General features: G+C 51.3%; 1 protein-coding gene across 1 annotated transcript in view; it reads left to right on the plus strand.

Annotated features, from left to right (window-relative positions):
* Positions 1 to 14,932, plus strand: part of EXOC3L4 (exocyst complex component 3 like 4) — a gene marked incomplete in the record, with an annotated part of 73,319 nt that overhangs the window by 39,467 nt on the left and 18,920 nt on the right. Inside the window, 2 exon segments of the mRNA XM_040333779.1 lie at positions 339 to 439; positions 5,057 to 5,152. Of these exon segments, the coding sequence (XP_040189713.1) occupies positions 339 to 439; positions 5,057 to 5,152 (197 nt within the window).

A 14,932-nucleotide genomic window follows, 5' to 3' on the forward strand; every position in this document is an offset into this window, starting at 1 on the left:
TGGGCCACTTATTGTGATTCGGCACTGCGTCGCTTTAACTGACAATTGCGCGGTCGTGCGACGTGGCTCCCAAACAAAATTGGCGTCCTTTTCCCCCCCCACAAATGGAGCTTTCTTTTGGTGGTATTTGATCACCTCTGCGTTTTTTTGCGCTATAAACAAAAATAGAGCGACAATTTTGAAAAAAAAATGAATATTTTTTACTTTGTTTACTGTGAAAATGCCAATTGCAGTTTAGGAGTTAACCACTAGGGGGCGCTAAAGGAGAACTACAGTCACTGAAGAATAGAAATTGTCAGTAAAGATCCAGCATTTCATGTCCGGAGTATTTCTTGCAGATAATTGGGACGCATGTCAGAGAATCCTCCAAACTGTCCGAGGAGCTGGAGAGATCCGCCTTTCACATTTGCGTGGAGCACCTGGGATCCTTCTCCACAAGGTTGGTTTCTAGAGCATCAAGTATAGAAATGCAGTGAGGATCGAGTCTATTGCTTTCATATACATTATATTGCCAAAAGTATTGGGACACCTGTCTTTACACGCACATGAACTTTAATGGCGCCCCAGTCTAAAGCCTCGTACACACGATCGGATTTTCCTCAGGCAAAGCGCAGGACTTGTGTCTGAAGGGACGTTGGCCAGGAACTTGTATTGCATACAAAACGGCAAAGAATTGTCGGCCAACAAACACGAAACAACGTCTTTTTTTTCTTCGGCTCTTTAGCGCCACCCTTTGGGCAACTTTTGCTAATGTTGTGTCATGGTGAGCATTGGTTCCGAGCGTACACGATCGGATAATCCGACAACACACGTTTTGTTGGCGGACAATTTTAAATCGTGCCCGTGGAAAATCCAAAACAATTGTCCGATGGAGCGTACAAATGGTCGGATTTTCCGACAACAGCCTGTTGTAAAAAAAATTGTAATTTTTTTTTAAAAAATGTAAAAAAATATTAAATTTTTTTTTAAAAAATATTAAAAAAAGTGTAAAAAGAAAAACATTTTAATAAAAAAAATTGTAAAAAAAATTAATACAAATAAAAATTACTGACACCAATCTCTGCCCTACTGACCCCGTTGATTGTTCTGCTGACACTGGGGTGGATTCAGTAAGCAATTGCGTCTGCGTAACCATAGTTACGCAGCGCAATTGCTTAGTTGCGCTGGCGTAACGACTTTTCTGTATTCAGAAAGCTCGTTCTGCCGACTGCAGCCTAAGATATGACTGGCATAAGGCTCTTATGCCAGTCATATCGTAGGCTGCATTCTTACGATGGTCGCTAGGTGGCGTTCCGGTAGTGGTCAGCGTAGAGCGGGCATCACTAAATGGCGGCCCGCGGTCCGCATCCGGCCCGAGCTGCTGCTCTTTCCGGACCGCGGCGATCGCGCCATTTAGTCGCCGCTTTTGTCCCCAGCCTCCTCTGCTATTATTAGCAGAGGAGCGGACGGCGGGAGGCGGGACAATCCCAGACCGTGGGCGGGACCCGAGAGGTAGCTGCCTGTCGTGTTAGATGGGAGGTGATTGGCTGCTAGGAGGCGGTCCTAGCAGCCAATCACCAGTTCGCCGAAAAGTCAACCCGACAGCTCCCGCGCCTTCAGTCTACGACTGTCCCGCCTCCCGCCCCCCGCGCTGTGAAAGGTAGGAGTGGAGAGGGAAGGGAGGAAAATGTATGAAAATGTTAAGGATGGGGAGCGGGGGCAGTGCTGTGTATGTGGAGGGGGGGGCGTCATGTAAAGGGGGCATCATGTAAAGGGGGCAGTACTGTGTGGGGGGGATATGTGATGGGGCAATACTGTGTGGGGGGATATGTGATGGGGCAATACTGTATGGGGGGGGATCTGTGATGGGGGTCATGTAAAGGGGCAATACTGTGGGGGGGGATATGTGATGGGGCAATACTGTGTGGGGGAATATGTGATGGGGCAATACTGTGTGGTGGGATATGTGATGGGGGTCATGTAAAGGGGGCAATACTGTGTGGGGGGATATGTAATGGGGCGATGCTGTGTGGGGGGATCTGTGATGGGGCAATACTGTGTGGGGGGATCTGTGATGGGGCAATACTGTGTGGGGGGATCTGTGATGGGGCAATACTGTGTGGGGGGATCTGTGATGGGGCAATACTGTGTGGTGGGATATGTGATGGGGGTCATGTAAAGGGGGCAGTACTGTGTGGGGGATATGTAATGGGGCAATACTGTGTGGGGGGATATATAATGGGGCAATGCTGTGTGGGGGGATCTGTGATGGGGCAATACTGTGTGGGGGGATCTGTGATGGGGCAATACTGTGTGGGGGATCTGTGATGGGGGTCATGTAAAGGGGGCAATACTGTGTGTGGGGATATGTAATGGGGCAATACTGTGTGGGGGGATATGTGATGGGGTAATATACTGTGTGGGGGGATATGTGATGGGGCAATACTGTGTGGGGGGATATGTGATGGGGTAATATACTGTGTGGGGGGATATGTGATGGGGCAATACTGTGTGGGGGATATGTAATGGGGCAATGCTGTGTGGGGGGGGATATGTGATGGGGCAATACTGTGTGTGGGGATATGTAATGGGGCAATAATGGGGGGATAATGGGGCAATAATGGGGGGATATGTAATGGGGCAATACTGTGTGGGGGGATATGTAATGGGGCAATGCTGTGTGGGGGGGGATATGTGATGGGGCAATACTGTGTGTGGGGATATGTAATGGGGCAATACTGTGTGGGGGATATGTGATGGGGCAATACTGTGTGGGGGATATGTGATGGGGCAATAGTGTGGGGGGATATGTGATGGGGCAATACTGTGTGGGGGGATATGTGATGGGGGGTAATACTGTGTGGGGTGATATGTGAAGGGGGGTAATACTGTGTGGGGTGATATGTGAAGGGGGACAGGGCTGTGGTGGGGAAGATGTGAAGGGGACAAGCAGCTGCGCACAAAATGAGGTGCTGCACAGAAAACGTAAAGGGGTACCATTGACTCCTAAATGCATTAAAATGCAAGGTGCAATTTTCTGCACATGGAAATTGCATGGTACAAACGCATCAGGCAGTTTCCATGTGGCTGCCTTTTTAAAAAGATGCCAGGACCTTTTCCCAGCAGAAACACAGGCGCAGCAGCCCATTCAAACGAATGGTGTGTCGTGCCTGCACCCCTGGGCTGCAATGTAAAGAATCAGGGTAATCGCACAAAACTGCGATGCGGACCTCGGCTGGAAGAAAATTTTACTTATCGGACCTCCATGAATTTTAATTCAATACCCCTGGCGTAGAGTATGCAAATTGCATACTAACGCCGATTCACTACCCTACGCGAGCCCTGCGTACGCAGTTTACGTCGTTTGCGTTCGTCGGGTTCCGCGTAAGGCTGCTCCTGCTATTAGCAGGGGCAGCCAATGCTAAGTCTACCCGTCGTTCCCGCGTTGCGATGTTTGAAAATTACGTTGTTTGCGTAAGTGAATCGTGAATGGCGCTGGACGCCATTTACGTTCACGTTAAAGCAAATGACGTCCTTGCGACGTCATTTGCCGCAATGCACGTCGGGAACGTTTCCCGACGGAGCATGCGAACTACGTTCGGCGCGGGAACGCGCCTAATTTAAATGATCCACGCCCCCTACGGGATCATTTAAATTACGCGCCCTTACGCCGGGCAGTTTTAGGGAGCGCCCACGCAAATTACGGAGCTACTGCTTCATGAATGAAGCGTAGCGCAGGTAATTTACAGAGGCGCAGCGTTAAAACGGTACACTGTGCCTCCGTAGAAGGGCGCAAGTCGTACCTGAATCCACCCCACTGTCAGTATATATACATATGTGCTTGAACTTTGGGGTGCAAAAAAATATGTGAAAAGTGTGGGGAAGACTTTTGTACGGCGCCCCCCGGAGTGAATACTTTGTAGAACCCCCTTTCTCTACAAGTCTTTTTGGGGGGTCTCTACCAGCTTTGCACATCTAGAGAGGGGCATTTCTGCCCATTCTTCTTTGTAAAATATCTCAAGCTCTGTCTGATTGGATGGAGATAATCTGTGATCAGCAATTTTCAAGTCTTGTCACAGATTCTCAATGTAAAAAAATAAAAATAGAAAATTGTAAAAAATATATAAAAAAAATTGTAAATTTTTTTTAAACAATATTAAAAATATTTTTTTTAAATCAAAATTTTTTAAAAAAAAAATATTAAAAATAAAAAGTGTAAAAAAAATTTAAATAAAAAAAATTAAAAAAAAAAGAATACAAATAAAAATTACTGACACCAATCTCTGCCCTACTGACCCTGTTGATTGCTCTGCTGACACTGTCAGTATATATATATATACACATACATATGTGCTTGAACATTGGGGTACACACCTATGCCAACATAATTTTTTTTTTTTTTTTTACAAATAAATATGTGAAAAGTGTGGGGGGAGGGGCATTTGTATGGCGCCCCCCCGGAGTCAATACTTTGTAGAACCTCCTTTCTCTGCAATTACAGCTGCAAGTCTTTTTGGGGGTGTCTCTACCAGCTTTGCACATCTAGAGAGGGAAATTTTTGTCCATTTTTCTTTGTAAAATATCTCAAGTTCTGTCAGATTGGATGGAGAGCGTCTATGAACAGCAATTTTCAAGTCTTCTCAATGTAAAAAAAAAAAAAATTGTAAAAAATATAAAATTGTAAAAAATATTTAAAAAAAGACATTGTAAAAAATATCAAAAAATTGTAAGAAACATAAAAAAAAATCGTACAAAATATTAAAAATAAAAAAATTGAAAAAAAAAATATTTAAATAAAAAAAAATGTAAAAAAATAATACAAATAAAAATTACTGACACCAATCTCTGCCCTACTGACCCCGTTGATTGCTCTTCTGACACTGTCAGTATATATACACTTTGGGGTGCACACCTATGCCAACAGCCAGAAAAAGCAGCTGCCCCTGCACAATGGTCACATGACCTAAAGTGCGCATGTTGTTGGATGTGAGCTGAAGCAGCCACACATTTACAACATCCTACACCGGTGACCTATTGAAACTGATATTTCCTTTTATTTTTCTTATATCTTCCTTAGGCTACAAGAAACCTTCATGGGGTGGTCAGGGAATAATTTCAAGCTTCTGTCCATTCAGTATTCGGTGGTCTACATTAACAGCTTAACAAAACTACGGTAAGTGAATATAAAAAGCAAACTAACAAAAAAGCATCTCCCCTTCACCCCATGTTGAGGGCAGGTGGCCCTAAAAAAAAAAAACTAAAAAAAGGGCTGAAGAACTCGGCTTATACTCGAGTATATACGGTATTTGATACATTCTTATAGCACTGCACTTTTTATTGTATAGCAAAATTGCAATGTATTCTCAGAAAATTACAGCGGCTGCAGATTGAAAAGGAAAGCTAATTTTTAATAACATTTAATTACAATATGATTAGTGTCGCAATTACATGTGCTAGATTATTTTTACTTTATTTGCTATTGTTTTTTTTTTCCCCCACGAAAGTGGAGTTACCCTTTAAAAATTGCAAAGCGGCCTCACATTTTCCAGTTAGTGGCATTCTGCAAACCTGCCACCAGGTGGCGCACAAGTATGACAGAATAGACTTCATCACATTCCTTTATACAGCATGAACGATAGATCGCTAGATCGCTAGATGGATAGATAGATAGATAGATAGATAGATAGATAGATAGATAGATAGATAGATAGATAGATAGATAGATAGATAGATAGATAGATAGATAGATAGATAGATAGATCGCTAGATAGAGAGATAGATAGAGAGATAGAGAGATAGATAGAGAGATAGAGAGATAGATAGATAGATAGAGAGATAGATAGATAGATCGCTAGATAGAGAGATAGATAGATAGATAGATAGATAGATAGATAGATAGATAGATAGATCGCTAGATAAAGATAGATAGATAGAGAGATAGAGAGATAGAGAGATAGATAGAGAGATAGATAGATAGATAGAGAGATAGAGAGATAGATAGAGAGATAGATAGATAGATAGATAGATAGATAGATAGATAGATAGATAGATAGATAGATAGATAGATAGATAGATAGATAGATAGACCGCTAGAATACGTATCGGCCTAAACTGAGGGGAAAAAAAATGTATATATATTTTTGGGGGATATTTATTATAGCAAAAAGTAAAAAATATTGCATTTTTTTTTTCAAAATTGGCGCTCTATTTTTGTTTATAGCGCAAAAAATAAAAACCGCAGAGGTGATCAAATACCACCAAAAGAAAGCTCTATTTGTGAGGAAAAAAGGACGCCAATTTTGTTTTAGGAGCCACGTCGCACGACCGCGCAATTGTCAGTTAAAGCGACGCAGTGCCGAATCGCAAAAAAATGGCCGGGTCCTTTACCTGCATTTTGGTCCGGGTCTTGAGTGGTTAACAATGTAACTTTTAGATAAGTTACATTATTAAAAATAATAATTAATTTATTAAAACATTTTTTTTTTTTTTTTACATTTTTGTGCATTTATAAGTTCATAATAAAAACAGAGCAGGGTAAATAATTCCTTCTAAAAATACACACGGAAATTAGACATGACGTTATTGTTCTGTTAAGTGTGGTTACATTTGGCCTTGGCACCCAATGACCTCTGATCAGTAAGAAGGGTCACATTCCAAGGAAAACATGGCCGTCTTCCCGCAATAACACAATGGAAAGGTGAACCTGCTGAGTGGGAATTCCTGGCATCCGCCACCCAGCTTTCCTTTGTTGTCCTTACTGGAACAAATCCAGACAGCGTGTCGCTTGCCCATAAAAGAGCCAGCTAATTCCCTGATGGCTTAATTATAAAAGAATTACCACATTTGTGCAATCCGTGCATTGTAAGAATTATGCCGCGTACACGCGACCGGATTTCCAGTCGGAAAAAAAAAATTGGATGTTTTTTTTTCCGACGGAATTCCGCTCAAGCTTGACTTGCATACACATGCTCACACAAAAGTTCTCTGGCCCAGATTCTGAAAGGGCTTACGACGGCGCAACGCCATGTACGCCGTCGTAAGTCCTAATCTGGGCCGTCGTATCTATGCGCCTGATTCTTAGAATCAGTTACGCATAGATATCCATTAGATCCGACAGGCGTAAGGCTCTTACGCCGTCGGATCTAAAATGCTATTTTTTTTTTTGTCCGCTAGGTGTCGCTGCCGTCGTTTTCCCAGTCGGGTATGCAAATTAGCTAGATACGCGAATTCCCGAACGTACGCGCGGCCGACGCAGTGAAGTTACGACATTTACGTTAGGCTTGTCCCGGCGTAAAGTTGCCCCTGCTATATGAGGCGCAATCAATGTTAAGTATGGCCGTCGTTCCCGCGTTGAAATTTAAAAATTTACGTTGTTTGCGTAAGTCGTCCGTGAATGGGGCTGGACGCCATTTACGTTCACGTTGAAACCAATGACGTCCTTGCGACGTCATTTAGCGCAATGCACATCGGGAAATTTTAGGGACGGCGCATGTGCATTACGTTCGGTTTAATTTAAATGCGATACGCCCCCTACCCGCCTAATTTGAATTAGGCGGGCTTGCGCCGGGTGATTTACGCTACGCCGCCGCAACTTTACAGGTAAGTTCTTTGTGAATAAAGCACTTGCCTGTAAAACTTGCGGCGGCGTAACGTAAATGACATACGTTACGCCGCCGCAGAGATGCGCCGATCTACGAGAATCTGGGCCTAAGGGCGTTAAAGACCGCGGTGACGTACAACACTACGACGAGGCGAGAAAAATTAAGTTCTATGCTTCCGAGCATGCGTCAAATTGTTTCCGAGCATGCGTGTTTTTTTTCTCCGTTGGAATTCCACACAGACGAACGTTTTTTTCAGCTAGGAACTTTGCCGACGGGGAAAACCGATCGTGTGTACGGGGCATTAGGCTCATACCTAGTTTTGAGAAGCGACCACCTGCTGGTTTTCAGACATTGTGGTCTACTCTTCACAGAAACTTTTATTTACACTCCAGTGTGTCTGGGGAATAGCTCTCCTGCAGGAGGTGTGTCTGGCATTAGCTCTCCTGCAGGAGGTGTGTCTGGGAATAGCTCTCCTGCAGGAGGTGTGTCTGGGGAATAGCTCTCCTGCAGGAGGTGTGTCTGGGGAATAGCTCTCCTGCAGGAGGAGTGTCTGGGGAATAGCTCTCCTGCAGGAGGTGTGTCTGGGGAATAGCTCTCCTGCAGGAGGTGTGTCTGGGAATAGCTCTCCTGCAGGAGGTGTGTCTGGGGAATAGCTCTCCTGCAGGAGGTGTGTCTGGGAACAGCTCTCCTGCAGGAGGTGTGTCTGGGGAATAGCTCTCCTGCAGGAGGTGTGTCTGGGAATAGCTCTCCTGCAGGAGGTGTGTCTGGGGAATAGCTCTCCTGCAGGAGGTGTGTCTGGGGAATAGCTCTCCTGCAGGAGGAGTGTCTGGGGAATAGCTCTCCTGCAGGAGGTGTGTCTGGGGAATAGCTCTCCTGCAGGAGGTGTGTCTGGGAATAGCTCTCCTGCAGGGGGTGTGTCTGGGAATAGCTCTCCTGCAGGAGGTGTGTCTGGGAATAGCTCTCCTGCAGGAGGTGTGTCTGGGGAATAGCTCTCCTGCAGGAGGTGTGTCTGGGGAATAGCTCTCCTGCAGGAGGTGTGTCTGGGAATTGCTCTCCTGCAGGGGGTGTGTCTGGGAATAGCTCTGCTGCAGGAGGTGTGTCTGGGGAATAGCTCTCCTGCAGGAGGTGTGTCTGGGAATATCTCTCCTGCAGGGGGTGTGTCTGGGGAATAGCTCTCCTGCAGAGGGTGTGTCTTGTTTTTGGACACCAAATAATTTGGACCAGCGCACAAAGCAAGGTCCATACAGATATGGATGATGGAGTAGATTTAGAGTTTTTGACTAACCTTCAACTTGACATTGTTTCAGCATCCTAATGGGGCCTTTTGTGGCGATTGTTACGCCTCTAGGCTGCGTTAGCTCATGTAAATCTGTGTGTTTCGGTGTCTCCTGAGATTTCTGTTGATAGATTTATTATGATTCCATTTCCTTTTCACTCTCCAATTATCCAAAGCGCGGCTTCCTGCTTATATTGTTCTGCTGAACTCTGTAAAAATGGCAAACCCGGGGGACTTCAGAGCTTAACAGCTGTTTGTAGCAATTGCAACATATCCTCCCCAGGGCCTCCAAATCCTCCCCAGGACCTCCAAATCCTCCCCAGGACCAGCAAATCCTCCCCAGGACCAGCTAATCCTCCCCAGGACCAGCAAATCCTCCCCAGGACCAGCAAATCCTCCCCAGGACCTCCAAATCCTCCCCAGGACCAGCAAATCCTCCCCAGGGCCAGCAAATCCTCCCCAGGACCAGCAAATCCTCCCCAGGGCCAGCTAATCCTCCCCAGGGCCAGCTAATCCTCCCCAGGACCAGCAAATCCTCCCCAGGGCCAGCAAATCCTCCCCAGGACCAGCAAATCCTCCCCAGGACCAGCAAATCCTCCCCAGGACCAGCAAATCCTCCCCAGGACCAGCTAATCCTCCCCAGGACCAGCGAATCCTCCCCAGGACCTCCAAATCCTCCCCAGGGCCAGCAAATCCTCCCCAGGACCAGCAAATCCTCCCCAGGACCAGCAAATCCTCCCCAGGACCAGCAAATCCTCCCCAGGACCAGCTAATCCTCCCCAGGACCAGCGAATCCTCCCCAGGACCTCCAAATCCTCCCCAGGACCAGCTAATCCTCCCCAGGACCAGCAAATCCTCCCCAGGGCCATCAAATCCTCCCCAGGACCATCAAATCCTCCCCAGGGCCAGCAAATCCTCCCCAGGACCAGCAAATCCTCCCCCGGGCCAGCAAATCCTCCCCCGGGCCAGCAAATCCTCCCCAGGAGCAGCAAATCCTCCCCAGGGCCATCAAATCCTCCCCAGGACCATCAAATCCTCCCCAGGACCAACATATCCTCCCCAGGGCCAGCAAATCCTCCCCAGGACCAGCAAATCCTCCCCAGGGCCAGCAAATCCTCCCCAGGACCAACAAATCCTCCCCAGGACCAACAAATCCTCCCCAGGACCAGCAAATCCTCCCCAGGGCCAGCAAATCCTCCCCAGGGCCAGCAAATCCTCCCCAGGGCCAGCAAATCCTCCCCAGGACCAGCAAATCCTCCCCAGGGCCATCAAATCCTCCCCAGGACCAGCCAATCCTCCCCAGGGCCAGCAAATCCTCCCCAGGACCAGCAAACCCCCCCCAGGACCAGCTAATCCTCCCCAGGGCCAGCCAGGACCAGCTAATCCTCCCCAGGACCAGCTAATCCTCCCCAGGACCAGCTAATCCTCCCCAGGGCCATCAAATCCTCCCCAGGACCAGCAAATTCTCCCCAGGACCAGCTAATCCTCCCCAGGGCCATCAAATCCTCCCCAGGACCAGCAAATTCTCCCCAGGGCCAGCAAATCCTCCCCAGGGCCATCAAATTCTCCCCAGGGCCAGCAAATCCTCCCCAGGACCAACATATCCTCCCCAGGGCCAGCAAATCCTCCCCAGGACCAGCAAATCCTCCCCAGGACCAGCTAATCCTCCCCAGGACCAGCAAATCCTCCCCAGGGCCAGCAAATCCTCCCCAGGACCAGCAAATCCTCCCCAGGGCCAGCAAATCCTCCCCAGGACCAGCAAATCCTCCCCAGGGCCAGCTAATCCTCCCCAGAGCCAGCAAATCCTCCCCAGGACCAGCAAATCCTCCCCAGGGCCAGCAAATCCTCCCCAGGACCAGCAAATCCTCCCCAGGACCTCCAAATCCTCCCCAGGACCAGCAAATCCTCCCCAGGGCCAGCAAATCCTCCCCAGGACCTCCAAATCCTCCCCAGGACCAGAAAATCCTCCCCAGGACCAGCAAATCCTCCCCAGGGCCAGCAAATCCTCCCCAGGAGCAGCAAATCCTCCCCAGGACCAGCAAATCCTCCCCCGGGCCAGCAAATCCTCCCCAGGGCCAGCTAATCCTCCCCAGGGCCAGCAAATCCTCCCCAGGACCAACATATCCTCCCCAGGAGCAGCAAATCCTCCCCAGGACCAGCAAATCCTCCCCAGGACCAGCAAATCCTCCCCAGGGCCAGCAAATCCTCCCCAGGACCAACAAATCCTCCCCAGGGCCTCCAAATCCTCCCCAGGACCAGCAAATCCTCCCCAGGGCCAGCAAATCCTCCCCAGGGCCAGCAAATCCTCCCCAGGACCAGCAAATCCTCCCCCGGGCCAGCAAATCCTCCCCAGGGCCAGCTAATCCTCCCCAGGGCCAGCAAATCCTCCCCCGGGCCAGCAAATCCTCCCCAGGACCAGCAAATCCTCCCCAGGACCAGCAAATCCTCCCCCGGGCCAGCAAATCCTCCCCAGGACCAGCTAATCCTCCCCAGGACCAGCAAATCCTCCCCAGGGCCATCAAATCCTCCCCAGGACCAGCAAATCCTCCCCAGGGCCAGCAAATCCTCCCCAGGACCAGCAAATCCTCCTCAGGACCAGCAAATCCTCCCCAGGGCCAGAAAATCCTCCCCAGGGCCAGCAAATCCTCCACAGGGCCAGCAAATCCTCCCCAGGACCAGCAAATCCTCCCCAGGGCCAGCAAATCCTCCCCAGGGCCATCAAATCCTCCCCAGGAGCAGCAAATCCTCCCCAGGACCTCCAAATCCTCCCCAGGGGCAGCAAATCCTCCCCAGGGCCAGCAAATCCTCCCCAGGGCCAGCTAATCCTCCCCAGGGCCAGCAAATCCTCCCCAGGGCCAGCTAATCCTCCCCAGGGCCAGCAAATCCTCCCCAGGGCCAGCAAACCCCCCCCCAGGGCCAGCAAATCCTCCCCAGGACCAGCAAACCCCCCCCAGGGCCAGCAAATCCTCACCAGGACCAGCAAATCCTCCCCAGGACCTCCAAATCCTCCCCAGGGCCAGCAAATCCTCCCCAGGGCCAGCAAATCCTCCCCAGGGCCAGAAAATCCTCCCCAGGGCCAGCAAATCCTCCCCAGGGCCAGCAAATCCTCCCCAGGGCCAGCAAATCCTCCCCAGGACCAGCAAATCCTCCCCAGGAGCAGCAAATCCTCCCCAGGGCCAGAAAATCCTCCCCAGGGCCAGCAAATCCTCCCCAGGGCCAGCAAATCCTCCCCAGGACCAGCAAATCCTCCCCAGGACCAGCAAATCCTCCCCAGGACCAGCAAATCCTCCCCAGGACCAGCAAATCCTCCCCAGGAGCAGCAAATCCTCCCCAGGGCCAGAAAATCCTCCCCAGGGCCAGCAAATCCTCCCCAGGGCCAGCAAATCCTCCCCAGGACCAGCAAATCCTCCCCAGGACCAGCAAATCCTCCCCAGGACCAGCAAATCCTCCCCAGGACCAGCAAATCCTCCCCAGGGCCAGCAAATCCTCCCCAGGACCAGCAAATCCTCCCCAGGACCAGCAAATCCTCCCCAGGGCCAGCAAATCCTCCCCAGGGCCAGCTAATCCTCCCCAGGACCAGCAAATCCTCCCCAGGACCTCCAAATCCTCCCCAGGACCAGCTAATCCTCCCCAGGACCAGCAAATCCTCCCCAGGGCCAGCAAATCCTCCCCAGGACCAGCAAATCCTCCCCAGGACCAGCTAATCCTCCCCAGGGCCAGCAAATCCTCCCCAGGAGCAGCAAATCCTCCCCAGGACCTCCAAATCCTCCCCAGGACCAGCTAATCCTCCCCAGGACCAGCAAATCCTCCCCAGGACCAGCAAATCCTCCCCAGGACCAGCAAATCCTCCCCAGGACCAGCAAATCCTCCCCAGGACCAGCTAATCCTCCCCAGGGCCAGCAAATCCTCCCCAGGAGCAGCAAATCCTCCCCAGGAGCAGCAAATCCTCCCCAGGGCCAGCAAATCCTCCCCAGGGCCAGCAAATCCTCCTCAGGGCCAGCAAATCCTCCCCAGGACCAGAAAATCCTCCCCAGGGCCAGCAAATCCTCCTCAGGGCCAGCAAATCCTCCCCAGGACCAGCAAATCCTCCCCAGGACCAGCAAATCCTCCCCAGGACCAGCAAATCCTCCCCAGGACCAGCAAATCCTCCCCAGGGCCAGCAAATCCTCCCCAGGGCCAGCTAATCCTCCCCAGGACCAGCAAATCCTCCCCAGGGCCAGCAAATCCTCCCCAGGACCAGCAAATCCTCCCCAGGACCAGCAAATCCTCCCCAGGGCCAGCAAATCCTCCCCAGGACCAGCAAATCCTCCCCAGGACCTCCAAATCCTCCCCAGGACCAGCAAATCCTCCCCAGGGCCAGCAAATCCTCCCCAGGACCTCCAAATCCTCCCCAGGACCAGAAAATCCTCCCCAGGACCAGAAAATCCTCCCCAGGACCAGCAAATCCTCCCCAGGACCAACATATCCTCCCCAGGAGCAGCAAATCCTCCCCAGGACCAGCAAATCCTCCCCAGGGCCAGCAAATCCTCCCCAGGACCAACAAATCCTCCCCAGGGCCTCCAAATCCTCCCCAGGACCAGCAAATCCTCCCCAGGGCCAGCAAATCCTCCCCAGGGCCAGCAAATCCTCCCCAGGACCAGCAAATCCTCCCCCGGGCCAGCAAATCCTCCCCAGGGCCAGCTAATCCTCCCCAGGGCCAGCAAATCCTCCCCAGGACCAGCAAATCCTCCCCAGGGCCAGCAAATCCTCCCCAGGACCAACAAATCCTCCCCAGGGCCTCCAAATCCTCCCCAGGACCAGCAAATCCTCCCCAGGGCCAGCAAATCCTCCCCAGGGCCAGCAAATCCTCCCCAGGACCAGCAAATCCTCCCCCGGGCCAGCAAATCCTCCCCAGGGCCAGCTAATCCTCCCCAGGGCCAGCAAATCCTCCCCCGGGCCAGCAAATCCTCCCCAGGACCAGCTAATCCTCCCCAGGACCAGCAAATCCTCCCCCGGGCCAGCAAATCCTCCCCAGGACCAGCTAATCCTCCCCAGGACCAGCAAATCCTCCCCAGGACCAGCTAATCCTCCCCAGGACCAGCAAATCCTCCCCCGGGCCAGCAAATCCTCCCCAGGATCAGCTAATCCTCCCCAGGACCAGCAAATCCTCCCCAGGGCCATCAAATCCTCCCCAGGACCAGCAAATCCTCCCCAGGGCCAGCAAATCCTCCCCAGGACCAGCAAATCCTCCTCAGGACCAGCAAATCCTCCCCAGGGCCAGAAAATCCTCCCCAGGGCCAGCAAATCCTCCACAGGGCCAGCAAATCCTCCCCAGGGCCAGCAAATCCTCCCCAGGGCCAGCTAATCCTCCCCAGGGCCAGCAAATCCTCCCCAGGACCAGCTAATCCTCCCCAGGACCAGCTAATCCTCCCCAGGGCCAGCTAATCCTCCCCAGGGCCAGCAAATCCTCCCCAGGACCAGCAAATCCTCCCCAGGACCAGCAAATCCTCCCCAAATCCTCCCCAGGACCAGCAAATCCTCCCCAGGGCCAGCAAATCCTCCCCAGGACCAGCAAATCCTCCCCAGGGCCAGCAAATCCTCCCCAGGGCCAGCTAATCCTCCCCAGGGCCAGCAAATCCTCACCAGGACCAGCAAATCCTCCCCAGGACCTCCAAATCCTCCCCAGGGCCAGCAAATCCTCCCCAGGGCCAGCTAATCCTCCCCAGGGCCAGCAAATCCTCACCAGGACCAGCAAATCATCCCCAGGACCTCCAAATCCTCCCCAGGGCCAGCAAATCCTCCCCAGGGCCAGCTAATCCTCCCCAGGGCCAGCAAATCCTCACCAGGACCAGCAAATCCTCCCCAGGACCAGCAAATCCTCCCCAGGACCAGCTAATCCTCCCCAGGGCCAGCAAATCCTCCCCAGGAGTCAGGACCAGCAAATCCTCCCCAGGACCAGCAAATCCTCCCCAGGACCAGCAAATCCTCCCCAGGGCCAGAAAATCCTCCCCAGGGCCAGCAAATCCTCCCCAGGACCAGCAAATCCTCCCCAGGACCAGCAAATCCTCCCCAGGGCCAGCAAATCCTCCCCAGGACC

Source organism: Rana temporaria, chromosome 13, assembly GCF_905171775.1.
Source record: "Rana temporaria chromosome 13, aRanTem1.1, whole genome shotgun sequence".
Lineage (NCBI taxonomy): Eukaryota > Metazoa > Chordata > Amphibia > Anura > Ranidae > Rana > Rana temporaria.